The sequence below is a fragment of the Giraffa tippelskirchi genome, chromosome 2 (assembly GCF_054371585.1).
Source record: "Giraffa tippelskirchi isolate mGirTip1 chromosome 2, T2T-mGirTip1v1.2.pri, whole genome shotgun sequence".
Taxonomy (NCBI): domain Eukaryota; kingdom Metazoa; phylum Chordata; class Mammalia; order Artiodactyla; family Giraffidae; genus Giraffa; species Giraffa tippelskirchi.
The window spans coordinates 125,068,570-125,085,308 of NC_137276.1; the positions used below are offsets into that span (position 1 = coordinate 125,068,570).

At 37.9% G+C, this 16,739-nt stretch overlaps 1 protein-coding gene across 9 annotated transcripts in view; it reads left to right on the forward strand.

Moving 5' to 3' along the window:
* The window catches only part of MME (membrane metalloendopeptidase), a 310,407-nt gene that overhangs the window by 210,623 nt on the left and 83,045 nt on the right, over positions 1-16,739 (forward strand). For 5 of the 9 annotated variants that reach the window (XM_081532121.1, XM_081532091.1, XM_081532111.1 and 2 more), the window contains 2 exons: positions 571-740; positions 1,443-1,478. In XM_081532121.1, the coding sequence (XP_081388247.1) occupies positions 581-740; positions 1,443-1,478 (196 nt within the window). In that variant the 5' untranslated portion in view covers positions 571-580. Of the gene's footprint in view, positions 1-570; positions 784-1,442; positions 1,479-16,739 lie in introns of all 9 variants that reach the window. The other 4 variants (XM_081532142.1, XM_081532150.1, XM_081532160.1 and 1 more) reach the window with 2 other exon arrangements.

A 16,739-nucleotide genomic window follows, 5' to 3' on the forward strand; every position in this document is an offset into this window, starting at 1 on the left:
TTGAACTGTACAAATAAACGATTTTTTTAAGACTGAAAAAAAAACTACCACAAAGGTTTGTTCACTTTTGTTTTTATCTGTATTCATATTTCAAATTATTATTTAGTCAAAACCACAAAGTATTAGACATAGATTTCCAAGCTTGTAAAGGAAGACAGTCGAACAAGATATAAAATTCACCTTTGATGTTGTCCAAAGTTCAGAAGGGTGAGTTTAAAAATTTCCTTAATGGTACAGAAGTTACTTGCTTATGAACAACTGAAGAAATTCTATGTGAGTATTTAAGCAAGTTTCCTTGTCTAATTTTGCTTGGATCTTTAGTGATATGTCAAAAAACCCAAAAGATTGTGGCCAGGATCTGTCTAATTTATATGGCTATATACTCTTTGCTTTCAGAATCAAAATTTTGACTTCCAGCAAAAAAATTTCTATTTCTAATTTATACTGAGTTAGCCTTTTACTTTTATTCAGCCACATTAGGCATTTAGAAAATTGTGTATAGATCTCTTCATTTTATCTATTTATTTGTTATGACTAGTTTTTAAAAATTAAAGAAAAAGTTTTTTGCAGATTTTAGGTAATGGGCAGATCAGAAAGTCAGATGGATATAACTGATATCAACACACCAAAGCCAAAGAAGAAACAGAGATGGACCCCATTGGAGATCAGTCTCTCTGTTGTTGTCCTGCTGCTCACCATCATCGCAGTGACAATGATAGCTCTCTATGCAACCTATGATGGTGAGTTATTGCCACACTCATGCCCACAAACAGGCAGAAGAGAGTGAAGTCTTTATCCTAGAATTTTCCCACCTATTAAACAATAGGTAAAGGAGAGAGACACTTAAAGACTGTGATATAAAGATTCCTTTATAAAATGTAATATCAATATGCCAAAACAATTAACTGACTAAAGTACAATGTTTTTTTATGCTTGAGCTAAGTTATGAATTGCCAAGTATAGTTAGTGCACTCATACTTATTTTATGAAGATTCTAATGTATAATTTTACTTGATGAAAATGTTCACAATTTTAAAACCAACTTCATTTGGTCAACTTTTGTTGTGGCATTGAAATTCTAAACAGCTTTACGAGAATTTAGGAGGTCTAATTTGAGTCTTAAAAGTTTTTCACAAGTGGGAAAAAAGTGGTTATCAGACTAAAACAACTGATATTTCAATTTAATAGTACTAAGGGCTTAGGGGACAGAGATGATATAGGAAATACATTCTCTTCGTTTAAAAATGTTTTAATTTAGGATTTGCTTATTTTATTCCTCTTTATTTTCTTCCAACTTCTGTCAGTGGTGTATGATACTCAGGGTTTAGTTCTTTCTCTAAGGAATTGATTATTTATTTGATAGTTTATAAAAGAAGAAAAGGTAGGGAGAAAATAGAAAACATGTATTGCAAATATTTATGCATATATCCTCCTTTCTCTAGATGGTATTTGCAAGTCATCAGAGTGCATAAAATCAGGTAAGGATATGTTTTTGAATTGAATAGTTTTCTAATTAATGTATAACATTTAAAAATCAAATGCTAACGTATCTCTATATTTGTGTATTTTTTTATTCATTATAAATCACTAATTTACAGTCAAAGAAAATAAAAATACATTTATGTAGTAGTTAATTTATTCATTCTAAAAAGAAATTCACTCATTTGTACCCCAGAGTATATGGTAGGGTAGAGATGGAGAACTGTATCTCTAGCTTTTTGAAGATTGCCTTATAATTGGAGAAAGAAAATCAGCACATTGAAATGGCACACATCGTATCATTTAGTTTTAAATTTCTCAGTGCAAATCATTAGAAGGCTTAGAATGAAGAAGGAAGTAACATGTAATCCTATAAAGCAAGGTGGAGAAACTGAGATTTGGGAGGGGTCTTAAAGTAGGGCTAGAACATGGAAGTGAAAGTACAGAAGAGAAAATTCCAAAATAGGAGAAAGGACAGGAATAAATCATGTAGAGAAGCAGTGAAAGTATAGATTTGATAGATAAAAGTTACAGAGAGCATTGAAAATTCATTTTAGCCCTAATTTTGTAGTAGGAGTAAAAAGGATATTTTCCTAAACAGATCACTCAATAAGGCAAAAATTGGAAGGTGATTCTGGGGATGCTAGGGTAGGTGGACTGAGTGAGAATCTAGGGAGAGTAGGCAGGTAGGGGCTGCTTCTGTAACTCAGGTATGAGCTGAGGAGGGCTACCTACGGTGGGATGAAAAAGCAATGAGACAATTGGATGGCTCAATAGCACTGATTTGCTAAATGAAGGATATGAATAATTTGAACATGACACCAAGTATGAAGCCTCAAGGGACTTGGGAAACTGTGGTAGCTCACACAGAAACAACGAAGTTAGGTAAGTTTGTTTTCGGTGAGGGATATGATTAATGTGGATTTAGACCTGTTGGGCCTAAGTCACAGGTAATATCAAAGCGAAGATCGACAGCAAGAAAGTAAAGATGGAGTGGATTTAGGGTCAGTCAGCCAAGAGGTGATGGTTGAAGCCTTGGGAATATTTGAGTTCTTAAAAGGAGAAGTATAAGGTTGAAATTAAGAGGACATCAAGAATTAGAGTAGAAGGAAAAGAAAAATCAACGAAGGGAACAGAGAAGTATATGACGCTTTTAGAAGTCGTATCAATTAGAGTGTGATGAAAAAAAGAACATTTTGACAAAGAAAAGAAAGGTGGCAGCAGATAGATGAACACCTTGGATATGGACATATTTATGCCCTTTAGCAAGAGGTTCTAAACTTCCTTTCTAATGTCTACATTTCTTCTAAGAAATAACCTGTCACAAATAAGTTTTAAACATTTTCTGTTGGACTGTCTTATGTGGTTTTTTTGGTTATTTACTGATTTGTGCAAAATAATGATGGGAAAACTGTGGGACTCTAGGTTATAATGTCCTGAGTGTATATGTGCTCTTTTGCCTATCATCCCCCACCACCACCACTGGATCTCAAGGGCACTAGCCACATAGACATTCTGGGACATGTTGGGGGTAGCTTAAGGGCAACCTGATTAGGATACCAGCCATTTGCTCCTCAGCATAACAACATGCACTTTCCCATCCAAGGGCCTTCCCAGAAACCAAGGAGCTTCCCTATTCCTGAGGGGGATGCCTGCACAGGTCCCTTGGCTGGGTGGTGTCCAGGGTCTCTGTGCTAGAGTTGGTAGTGCTCAAGTTGTCTGAATTACTGTTTGCTCTCTCCCTGAGTCGCATCCCTCCTTTCTCTCTACCAGTTGCCCTATTATATGCTCATGTTATTCTGTTTTGAAAAACCCCCACTTATGTGTTGACTTCTAATTATCTCTGTTTTTCAATACACTTCACAGACCTATTACATCTCTTAATCTGTAGATTCTCTCAGGCACTCTTTTTTCCCCTCTCACTTTTTTCTCTTGGATTTTATTTTTGAAGAAACTAGATCCTTTGATTCTGTAGGCTTAACTGGGTAAAATCCTGCAGGTGATTATACCCTAGAGATCTGAGCAGGTTTCTTCAGTGACACCCACCCAATGAGCAATGTGACATTTGGAATCTGAAATCTTACACATGACTTAATGTTTAGGGGTAAGGCTTTGGCTTTTTTTGATAGTGGCTTAACTCATTAAAATGTATTTAAACCGGATTCTTTAATTGTAGCTTAGAAATCATACCAAATGTAAAAAATATCTCACAGAACTGTATCTTGGCAGAGAAACCTATACAATAGAAATAACTTCAGTGATAAACAAGATTGCAGAATAGCTGTATGTTTTTCTTCATTCTGCTTTGTTGATTCACAAGCTGTTAAGAATACTTTCATATTCCTAGTTACTATTCCTCCCTGGGGGGAGAATGGTGAAACTTACACTTATGGATAGAGTCTTCATGCTCTACTTACACATACACACACACACACACACACACACACGTGTGTGTGTGTGTGTGTGTATTTTCTCTACTGGTTAGAAAATATTTTCTGTGTCAGAAAATACAACTGTCACTTTTGGAGGTTTCTATAGATTAAGAAAACTCTAGGGGGGATTTTGGAAAGAAAAAAAAGTGAGAGAGTGAAAGAGGGGAATGGATGGAAAAGAAAGATGGAGAAAAGGATGTTGAAAAAAATTTAAAGTCTCCCACCAGCAATTCTATAAATTACTTTAAAAGGTTGGGAAGATTCAAATCTGAGCACAGAAATTGTTGATCATTGGAAAGTTTAGGTATTGATACCCATGGTGATTATTTTAAGTAAAAATTGGTTTTGGCTTAAATCTTTCTCTCCGTGGAAGGGAAAGTCATGGCAAGTGTACTTCTCTCTTTGATCCTATGAAGTCAAGGGATGGAGGTCAAGCCATACTAAGGCAAAAATAAAATATTGCGTAGGCTGTGGATCATCTTGAAATTTAATGTTTGTCCTTTAAACCTCTATAAATTTAAATATTGGTTTGGCCAAAAAGTTAGTTTGGGGTTTCCATAAGCTGTTATGGAAAAATCTGAAAAACATTTTAGCCAACCCAATATTTATAATATATACAAAATGATGTTTATAATACATACTTTAACTTGCTTGTGTAAGAAATGCATCACTATGAAAGGTTACACCAGACCTAAAATGAAACAAACACTACTTAACAAGTTATGGCAGTGTTCAAAACCAGACTATTAAAGTATGAGTAATATTATTCATCTCTTATTTACCATACAAGGTTGTAAAAAACATGGAGTTATAGAGCCTGAATGTGATTTCTCAAATGTCTCTAAAATCTATATCTGAAACTGGCTTCCATTGCACTGAAACCTTACTGAGATGTCAAAGAATCATGAAATTAAATCAAGGTTTTCCAGTTACATCACATTTTGGGCTGGATCATTCTTTGCTGTGGGGAGGGGACTGTTCTTGGAACGGTAGGATATTTAATAGCATCCCTGGCTTCTACCACTAGGTGACTAGTAGCACCATTTCCCAATTGTGACAACCAAAAAATGTCTCTAGACATTGCCAGATGTCTCCTTGGGGCAGCAGAATCATCTCCAGTTGAGTACCACTGGCTTAAATAATCTCAGGAGATCAACCTAATGCTTTCTCTTTGTACTAGACAGAATAATGCTTCCCTAGAGATGTCCACTTCCTGTCCTTGGATCCCGTGAATGTGTTATCTTATAAGGCAAAGGATACTTTGCAAATGTGATTATTAAGTTAAGGATAACTCAGGGAGATTATCCTGAGTTATCTGGGTGGTCTTATGAGACCACAAGTGTTCTTGTTGGGTTGGCTAAAAGGTCCACCATTGTACCATTATAGAAAACTCCAAATGAACCTTTTGGCCAACCCAGTATAAGGGGAAGGGAACAGGAGGGTCAGAATCAGAGAGGAAGATGTAAGAACAGAAGCAGAGGGAAGCCAAAATTGGAGTAATACAGCCATGAGCCAGAGAATGTGTGTAGCCTCTAGAAGCTGAAAAGGGAAAAGCGTGGTTCTTTGTAGAGTATCCAGAAGGAATATATCCCTGTTGACCTCCAGAGCCATAAGATAATACATTTCTGTTAAGTCACTGTGTTTGTGACAGTTTGCTGTAGCAGCAATAGGGAACTAGTAATATACCCTTCTATAGTTCCTTTATTTGAGGCGTGTCTTTGACGAGTTAAGCATGCATACACAGTGTCTCTTGCTAAACTAGTCTTTTATTACTAAATTGTGTGTAACATATAAGAAAGAAATGTTAAATAGATTAATAGAGAGGTATAATAATACAGGAGAATAATAATAGAATATAATAAAGTAAAAATAGGAGATGATAAAATAGAATAATAATAGCTAACACTTACTGAATGTTTGTGTGTCTGACCCTGCTGCAGGCAGTTTACATTTGATCCTCATAGTGTCCTTGTGAATTAGGTACCATTATACATTCTTTTTACAGATGAACAAACTTGAGCTAGCATTGCATTCCAGGCAGCCTGGCTCTAGAGCCTGTATTTATGACCACTTCTCCATGTGGCCTTAAAGAAAATTAGGCATCTGTCAAACTTTTAATGGTCTATGCTTGTACATACAGTATTTGAGAGCAAATTGCCTCCCCTCGTGCTAGAACTTGGAATTAAAGGACATAAATGACTCTCAGAGAACTGAAATAATTAAATCCAAACTGAGAAGGAGAAGAATGGTATCTCTTTGACCAAGAACCAAACTACTTTACTGAGAACAATAAGCAACTTTATCAGTGATTTTAGTACATCAAACTCAGCTTGGAATTGAGGAGTTTAAAGAAGCAAACATTAGCAGTGTGGTCCTCAGCTCTCCAGGGGATAGGGAAACCAAGTTCAGATACATGATCAATACAGTTCTCAAGAGAGCAGGACCACCTGTACAGTTGTGCAGGTTGTACACTGCACAATTGTGGCAGTCCTGAGGGATAGATTTGTGGAGCACCAGGACCTGGATGAACCTCTCAGAACTATCCGTTTTCTTTACTTTAATTCTCTACTCACCAAGCAAACTTTGGATGAGTATTTAAATACCAATACAGGAAAGGAGCCATTCTGTTCACTTGATAGATATATTCAGCTTGGTGAGATAATGTATTCCTTTCTGATATATAATCACTTTTATGTGGCTAGAGCTATAAACTTTGAAGTAAATGAAACTTCTAAATATCTGATCATTTCTGCAAGGGCCAGATCCTGGTAGTGCCCTCAGTGACGCATCCTGTTAGCAACTGGCCTTTTCCTGGCAACAACAGGGAATATCTGCATTGATATGGGCCATGGTCCCTCCTTCCTTGTCTGTTGACACCCAAGAAACCTCCATGAAGAAAAATGACACAACTAGATGAGTACAGTGAAGACTGCAGACTGACTCACAAGGGCTGCCAGCCATGTAACAGCCTTTCAGAGTGGAAGATGAGGTGATTTCATTATGTAATTAAGCTTGAAAAAAATCCTTCAGGCAATAAAAGCACAGCAGGTATCTTAGTGGAAAGACTGGTGAAGCACAGCTTTGTTAATTTAAATGTGGCATGTGGCAATTTGCTTTGGGCTTCCCTGACACCATTCTCCTGACAATTGCGTAGAAATACTTGCTTCAAAAATTCTCCAGTCTAAATTAGCATCTGTCAATCAGATCCTTTCCAAGAAAGGGAGTCAATTATATGATAGATACACTCATATATAACATATTTTTCTTACCTTCTAGGTAGATTTTAAGCAGTCATGCACCATCTCTTTTTAGTATATGGTCAAGGTATGGAAAACATAGATAAATTGGATTCAGTGGCTAAATGGAAAAAAAATTGGCAATGTCTGATAAGTTCATTTGGTATCTTAAGGTTTATTTTACAGAAAAGGCAAAACTATAGGGGCAGAAAGTGGAATAGCTATTGCCTACAGGCTGGGATTGGAACAAGGATTCCCACAATGGACATAAGGAAACATTCTGGGGTGATGGAATGTTTCTAGAGTTGGATTGTGGTGATCATTGTACAAATATGTAGATGTATTAGAAGTCACTGGGTGAATTTTATGGTATGTGGTTTGAAAGCAACAAAACCACCCTTATCCCTTTTTTCCATCTCTCCAGTGTCCATCTATAAGTAGTTATCTTCTGTTTTGATCTTACACTTGCTATCATTAGTAAATGTTGAGTCCATTGATTCCCATTTCCACAATTCAAAGCAATTATGTGTCATTTTCTATGCCTACCAAATCACTAAATAATTTAAGCTTTTCAGTTTGAGTGAGTACCTATTATTTGATTACATTAGCATTATATTGATGAAAAGTCTATGGAAATAGTAAATCAGCTAGGAAGTTAAAATTATTTCAGAATTGGACATGGGAAGCATTGTTTGCATATGCTGGAGTTGCATTTTCAGAGGAAGTTGGGAATATATGTGGTACGGTATGCCAGGTAGATCAACCACCTCTTAATCAAAGGCAGGATACTGGGTCTACCACAGAGTGGTTCTTAGGGATAATCATGCTCCTGGGAAAAGGTGTTGGTTTTTCCTGAGAGTTCTGTGAATTGTTTCCCTTTTCACCCTGACTACTAATATGTCAAGAGATTTGTCTTTAACCTATAATTATAGGACCTCTTTGTATGCATTTGATTCATTAGCATTATCCCTGCCCTCCTTTTTCTTTTTCAGCTGATGTATATGATTTTATTTTATATATCCCCGTAAGGCCACTTTGAATTCTTTTATGAACCACATAGGTTAATAATTAGATGACTAGAATATAGAGAAATTCCAGTAATAGATATGTGCATGAGAAAGACTGTTAAAGGGTAAACTTTATTTCAAAGAGATGTGTTATGAATAATTAAGGGAAAATCTTTTGAAAGATTATGGCTTCTTTTTCCACAAAGCCAACAGCATGAAAGAACTGAGATGTAAGTTTGGGCCACTTCCTGTGTTGCTAGTATGTGATCTTAATTAAGTCAGTTTAGCTCTCTGCATTTCATTTTCCTTATCTACAAAATTGAAATTAAAAGTGTCTCATTTTACAGAGAAACAGCAAAGATTAATGGCAGCCTATTTCATCTTATGCATTCTTCAAGGAGATGCATCATAGGTATAATGCACAGATATATTCCATTTAATATGTTCTTTCATGAAAGTTGCAGATGCACTATTTATAGCTGATTTTTGAAGGGTAAAAATCTATTTATTGAGAATCAAAAGGCAGTCAATGTATTTTTTAAGTGGAAGGTGTATCTAAAAAAGAGAGAGGGTAGGAGTTGGAGGGGGGAAGAGAGAGAAAGTAGTATATTTTAGATACTCTCAGGTAAAAATGTGTCATCTCTTATTAACATTTTCCTTGACTACTGTGCTATATCTTAGCACAAGGAGTGACAGTTCAGCCTGAAAATCAGGTAAAATGAGCAAAATTAGTAATGGGCACTTGCATCCATGTTTCCTGTAAAGCAAACCACATTTTTAGGTGTGTGTGAAATCAGTCAGGCGCACTTTGATTTGAACACATAGCTCTTCTATGCTCCCCCTTGCAGACAGTCACTGTTATCCCTTCCCTCGCCAGTGATTAAACTCTAAAAGTAAAGAAGCCAGAGGGCTACAGGAAGAGGAGAATAACTAGATTCTTGTTATTCACAGTGTGGTCCACATACCAGCAGCATCCGCATCAGCTGGGAACTTGCAAAAACGCAAATTCTTAGATCCCAACTCAGACCTGTTGAATCTGCAACTGCATTTTTAGTCAAATTGCCAGGAGAGGACACTGCACAGTAAGGATTGAGAAGCACTGAGCAACAGTGATTCTCAACTATGGCTGCTTATTACAATAATTGGGGAAACTTTTAAAATATACCCATGCCAGCCTATCTCTTTTCCTTGACACACAAAGTTCCCAGTCCTTCAGCAGAGTGGTTTCTGCTTAGTGTTGGCAGAAAAGGAATTTAAGTAAATAAAATGACATTAAGGTATATAGAAATTCCCTAGGCATTTGCATTTTTACAAGAAGTTATATGTAACCAACTGATTGCTTTAAAAGGTGCAATTTTGGATAGTGCTACTCAGTGAAAACTAAGTCAGAGCTGAGGGACACTGGACCCGTTTTTTTGTTTTTTTTTTTAAACTAACTATAATGGAGAAGCTGAACCTGGACTGTTCCTTTGAATTTCCTAGTAGAATGTAGGCACGGATATTTCCATAGAGACTTCAGAACAACATCTTTCCTCATCTATTCCTCTCTTTATTCATTTATAGTTCCCCAAAACATTAATTGAACACTTTCTAAATATTGAGCACTTTTCTAGACACTGGGAGTTTGAACTTAGATATACCCTGTCCTCAGGAAAGTGACAGTCTGGTCAGCATGACAGGCCAGTAAACAAAGTTACCATGCAGTTTGGGTAAGTGCTAGGGCAGAGAGAAGCAGGGTGTGCCTCAGGCACTCTGAGAAAAGAGCACCTAAACCACATCAATCCTTATATAGCTTGGCAGCTAGAGTGATTGTAACAGAGCCAGGAAAGCATTTTCAAGAGGAAACATCGCCTGCTGGTTCAGGAGGCCAGTAAGGGGTTGGCAGGCCAGTGGAGCAGAGGGCAGCATGTGCACAGGCTGGATGCAATACGCCTGGGAAGCCTGGGTAAGTGTAGGGTCTGCAAGGAGTTCATGATGACTGGAGTGTAATGTGAAATGCACTGGGTTGTAATTCCTCTTCAAGTCTATAGAAAATGCATAAGTATGTTATAGGGAGCATCTAAAGGATTTTAAGCAGAGGTGGGGCATTGTCAAGCTTGCCTGCTAGCTCACGCCAACCTGGTGAAGTGGAGACAAAGCTTTACCCATACAAGGGAATACTATTTCTGTGTCCTGGGTATGAGGGAGAGCTTAGCAAGATCAAAGAACTGGAATAATGACTATAGGGCTAAGTCATAGAGGATGTGTGTGTGCATGTGAGAGTAGGGGTGATAAGGGTATGTCAGCATTGGCACAGGATTTTGTAGTCCATGGTAAATTCCATGGTAAAGTGTTTGAACCTTCTACTAATAGCAATGAAAAGTTATGGAATGAAGTTTTCAGTGAAGATCAGAATTGTTGAGAAGGTTCACTGACTGTAACTAAAGGAGGGCCATGGGCAGGGAATTAGTCTACTACCCCTTAACCATAACCCTAATAGTTGCCTGGATTTGATGGTAACAGAGTGGAGAGAATAGATGGACTTGAGAGATCTTTAGGAGTAAATATAAGGCAGAAAGTAAATATGTGAGGTTGTGAAAAAGAAGTGAGTAAAATGTAACTGACATTTCTGGCTTGGGAAACTGGGTGATAAGTGTTGCCAGTCATTCAGCCAGGCGACACAGGGGAAGAAATCAGAGAGTATGTTAAAAACTAGAGCCTGATCATTGGAGTTAAATGCAGCTGAGAGGTGGATAAGACAGAAATGAAAGCAGAAAGGAAGAGGTTGGGATTTCCCTGGTGGTCCAGTGGTTAAGTCTTTGCCTTCCAATGCAGGGGGTGTGGGTTTGATCCCTGGTCTGAGAGCTAAGATCCTACATGCCTCATGGCCAAAAAGCCAAAACATAAAGCAGAAGCAAAATGTAAAAAATTTAATAAAGACTTTAAAGAATGGTCCACATTAAAAAGAAAAAAAAAACTTTAAAAAAATGAAGGAAGAGATTGAAGATTCCATTGGAAGATGGGAAAAATGATGGATCTTGTTCCCAGGGACTTAAGAGAGGATACATCCAGAGAAAAGATAGCAGGGCTACTCTTAAACAGAGGAACCCCTCTTCCTCTCTTAACAGGGGGAAAGTGGCAATGATAGTGTGAAAGCTAGTATGGTTAGAGGCTGGCAACATCACCCAGTTACTTCAGTTTTCTCTTTGTAAGAGGAATTAAGGATTTTGAAGGCTGGAAAGGACCAATATGTGGAGTGAAAGGAAAGACTAACCAGGGCTGTGTAGAAAGGCTTTGCACAGAATTAATGGCCCTGTTGAAGTTTTATTATTTGAAATGGCATTAAACTAAGCAGTTACAGGGTTTTCCCAGCATCACAGATAATGTCTTCCACAGATATTTACTGAACATTGTTCCAGTTGCTGCAGATGTAGAAGTAAACAACACAAAGTCCCTGCTCATAATGAGAATGCAGTAAAAAGGGAGACTGACAATAAACAAGTTAATCAATAATTCTATAAAAATATTCTGAAATATCTTAACCCAGGGAGTTGGTGATGGACAGGGAGGCCTGGCATGATGCGTTCATGGGGTCGCAAAAATTCGGACACGACTGAGTGACTGAACTGAACTGAACTGAACTGAACTGAAAGTTGGAAGGGAAAAGGTAGGTGACAGGCAGCATTCAGGGTGGGCTCATTTGCAAGGGGAAGGGAATGAAATTCTCTGGTGAGGTGACAGTTTAAATGATGGCACCGTAGAATGTATCCTAATAGAAGGTAAAAGAAAAGCCAAGGAAGAGCAGAGTGGACCTGAAGTAAGAATTCTCAGGAAAGTAGAAGAGCCAGTACAGAGGGACTAAAGAACTGAGAAAGCTTCTGAGAATGGAAAGACTGATGTGTAGATGACGCAAGTAAAAGATTTCAAAGGTAACTATCCCATATGATAACATCAGAACATCACCCTGAAAATGCAGATATGAATGTGGAATGGAGATGAAGGTCATGAGACTTTGTAAGGTTAAGAAATTCTTTAGTCAGATAGTAGCAGAGATTGTCCACGTAGTCCCTGATGTTATCTGGGAACATGGTAGAACATCTGTCGTAGGGAAGACTGAGCAAGATGTCGAGTCTTGAATAAAGATGAATGTCTAGAAATTTAGTAGATGACAGAGATCAAACAGGTGAGGTGGGGATGGTCAGCTGGCAGAAGCCTAAATAAACCCAGTGGAGAGGAATGATCTGAAGCTGCGTAGAGTGACAGTAGGAGGCTGGTTTTGTTTTTCAGTGTGTGGAGTGCTGAGGGAGAGAGAGCTTCAGGGAAAGGGGCCTCCCTTATATCAGAGAGCTGGGGGAGCGTCCTGTGAGTAGGCTGTGTGTGTGTTAGTCACTCAGTCATGTCCAACTCTTTGTGACCCCATGGACTATAGCCCACCAGGCTCCTCTGTCCATGGATTTCTTCAGGCAAGAATACTGGAATGGGTTGCCATTTCCTCCTCCAGAGAATCTTCCCGACTCAGGGGTAGAAAATCTGGGTCTCCTGCATTGTGGGCAGATTCTTTACCACCTGTGAGTAAGCTTAAGGCTTAATAAATCATGCCTTCTTGTCCAAGATAATTCTAGAAATGCTCTTCTGATCCTGATCCTGATCACAGAACCCAAAACGCTTACTTTCCCTCTCTAAAGGCAGACTTGCAGGAGATACCCTTCTGAATGGAGGTAAATGTTTGCTGAAAGGAATCAGATTCTAGAATCATAGTATGGGCCACCCGATCTAGAAGCTAGTGCTGCCAGACATAGTAGCAATGATTATAATGTTTTATTAAAGTAAGTATGGGAAAATATTTCATGAAAGGTATCTTTCCAAACCCTTCTCTATACCCTGCCTTACTGTGAATAAATTATTTACATACCATTTCCAGGTAAAGTTTAGAATAGCTGTTCAGTTCCTCATTAGATGTGGACATTTTTGTTTTTGTTTTCAGAGATGAAATACAATGTATCATTTGTACTTTGGAAATGAGCCCACTCTGGTTAGGGTTTTCACCTTCTATGTATCATCAGTTATTGTATCATCCCAGTGGGTCAGCAGCAATGGGTAAGAGGAGATGCTGGAGGGCCACCTGTCCAGCATGTTGTGTGGGAACTCCATTTGATGGAATTAGAATTAGTCACGAATTAATTTTTATTTTATTTTTTTACCAGCCTAGATGAAAACTCATAGTGAACCAGTGAGTTCTTAAAATGGTTGTTTAAACATTTTTCAGAGGCATAATCAATCTTCCTTCAAAATTAAAAAAAAAAAAAAAGCCCAAACAAAATTGTCACATTTTAGACAGAACATGTCTTTAAAAAAAACTTTTTGAAGTACTACCTTAGTCTGAAACTAATAAAAAGGGGCTTGGTCCATAGCACAGACTAGATGGATTAGGAAATCAAATTGAAATCAATTAGCAGGTAACCAATAGCCAGCAGTACCTCTGTTTCTTTGGGATGCTTAAAGCAAAAATAAACAAGCCAACCATAAAGTGGTGAAGATGGCTTAGGCCACATCTTTTAAGTAGTTTCCTTTGTTAATTAAGACTTTATTGAACTTCAGAGAATTTCTTATTTAAAGAACTCACAAATCATTAAAGACTTATAATAAAACGTGGTTGAGGATCTAGTAGTTATTCAAAAATACTACCAGAAAAGAAAGTTTTTTGTTAAATCTAGGGGCTTAATTTTCTGCTTTAATGAAATTAATTGAGTGAAATTAAGATGTTTCTGATACCTCTTGCCAATCTGAAGCCAGAATGAATTCATTATCCCCAAACATATATATATATAGCAATTAATGATTTCACTAACTTAGAAACCAAGAAGCAAAGTATTAAAATTATATTTGTTCAGAGAAATAATTTAATTATATATAAGTGAATCAAAAAAAAGCAATATTTAAAAAGTCATTAACTGAACAGAATGTTTCTCTAAGCCCTGCGTATAATATTCTGTAGCAAGGAAGTGACAATGTGTTGAGAAAAAATGGTACAGATGAAACCTTGAAAGTCTCCTTAAACTCATATCCATGCAAATATGAATCTCTAAAAGAGAATATAAGGTAGAAACTACAGATGCTATGAAACATGATATATTTCAACAACTATGGTAATAAACATAAAGTAAAGAAGTGGAAAGATTTGCAAAGCTGACAAACTGGCTGAGTTCCATGCAGGCCCTTGTTGCAGGATCAGCTCCATTCCAGCCCCAAGCACTTACTAAGCCAAGGTCATTGGCTCTGGCTCCCTTGTCTGGTCAGTCTCTCGCCTGGTGAACTGCCTCTGACCCCACTCTAGTGACTGGGTTCCTACCTTGTCCCTTGGGACCTCACTTCTGGCTCATCCCCCAGTTCTGGAAATGAGTTTCTGCTTTTTCTTCCCTGTCTTCTGGGACTGGAACCTAGCTTAGCTCTTAACCTTATTGCCTTTTGCACACAGTCTGCTGGTTACAGTGCCCTCATCACAGCTGCCTGCTGCTCCTTGTCCCTGGGTAGCTTCTTTCCATTGCTATTAGCCAGGAACTTTCTCTGTTGCTGATCCCTCATGGTCTATCTAAACTGAGATTCAGTCTCCCTGGATTGCTCAGACTACTTCTACCTGAGCCCACTTTATGTACATGACAACATTTTATATGGAAGGAAAATGTTTCTTCATTTACTGACGAAGAAACAGCTCAGTGATGTTGTATGCTGACACAGAAAGCCAAGGATCTGGTTTTCTCTCAACTATCAGCCAATCATGCCTGTTAATTTTAAAAATTTACAGAGGGAGGAATCAGTTTTTTGTCTTGTTTTACTTCAATACAAGAAAATCTATGTGTCAAAAGTTCAAAATTTTTCAGATACTGCCTATCTGACTTTAAATGAACAATAAAAGCCATATTTAACTGTAGTAACAGGAAAAAAGAAGCCAGTATCAAAATATCTTAAGATTCTGATACAGTAAAAGTACAGCTTTAAAATAACAGGTGGTGATAATTCACTAACAGAAGACGAGAAGAAAGGGTTCTTTGGGAGTGTCTGTTATGGACTAGTCATTGTGCAAGGTATTGGAATTAGAATCATTGCTGTGAGTAAAGGGTGTACTTGTAATTATTATTGCTTTTATAGTCTGTGGATTACCTGGAAATATACTTTGAGTTAATTCTTAGAAACTGCACATCTCATACTGATAACTTATTGCATGATTGATAGTCTGAAGCTCCATCTCTAACCTAGCCATGCAGTCATACAAATGATGCCTTTATGTATGAATCTTACAGAAGACGTTAACCAGCAGCTTAATATCTGTAATCCATGAGAACTCTTCCTGAATTCATGGGGAGGCCTTGTCCAAGCAAGGGCTCCGGAAAGCCTAAGTTAACTGGGCAAGGTCATGTGCTGAAAGATGGTTTATATCTTTCTGACCAGCCATACAGATAGATTGAGGATCAAAAGGCCCATTTCTATTAGATGCACATGACGAGGACTTCCAGGACAAGGCTGGCTATTTCCTGCAACCTCAGCAAGAGGAAGTCCTTTCCCGTGATCAACTCCCTTCCCTGTTTCTTGGTTCCCACAGATCTCTTTCCACCAATTGAAGAGGCAGGGCTCCTCCGCAGGGAGGCTCTGCCCTGGGGATGTTGAAGCCCCAGGGATCTAGCCCTTCATTCTTTATCCATCCTGTATCCTTCCTTCTGAGGATGGCCTACCTTTCCACACTCACAGAGAGCCGTTCTACACTCCAGTCCTCTTTCAGTTGCCTCTTTTGTCTAGCCTGTCACTCACCTTCTCTGCCTGGACCACAACTCTGTTCCTGACTCTACTATCTGTTGAATGAATGAATGAATGAAATGTCTTCCCTCTTCCACTAACTAACTCCTAGCTAACTCCTTTGCTCCCAACACATCATATATGCTTACCCATAACTCACATCACACTTGTAGTTAGTTGTCCAATGTCTAGATTTGCCCTACTATAATAACTCTTTCTATCTTACTCATCAGTCTGTTTCTAGCAGCTAACAAGGTGCATGGCAAATAGTAACTCACCAATAAATACTGATTGTGTATATGAATATTTTATGTTTTATATTTATATATTTTATTTACATTTTATATTTGTTTATATTTATTCTGTCAGGTTCCTTATCTTGGTTACAAAGCCACTGTTATCTAGGCAAAGTGTTTTCAGGGCACCTGATACATAAATACAGCAGCAAAGAAGTGGTCTCCTTCTGACTGTTCCACATATGTAAATCAGATTTCTTAGTTTTGTATCTCCCCATCAAATTTCCCGAGTTTAACCCTTTTCTGTCTGATCTATCTCTTTTGCTAGCAGTAAAGTCAATTATTCTCTTCTTGGTGGTTTAATTTTCCTTGTTAATTCTACCCTTCTAAGCTAGAACTGGGTCAACAAGGAGACAGTTTCTGTATGTATTTCTCTTCCCACTATTTTCCTGTTTCAGGGAGATTTTGTAACTAATTTCCTACTTATATAAGCATTTCCAGCTTCATGTGACCAAAATCTCCACTAGTCTGGCCTTTCTTTTCCAACACCAGCTCTCTCAGAGCTTCTCCCTTCTCAATAAC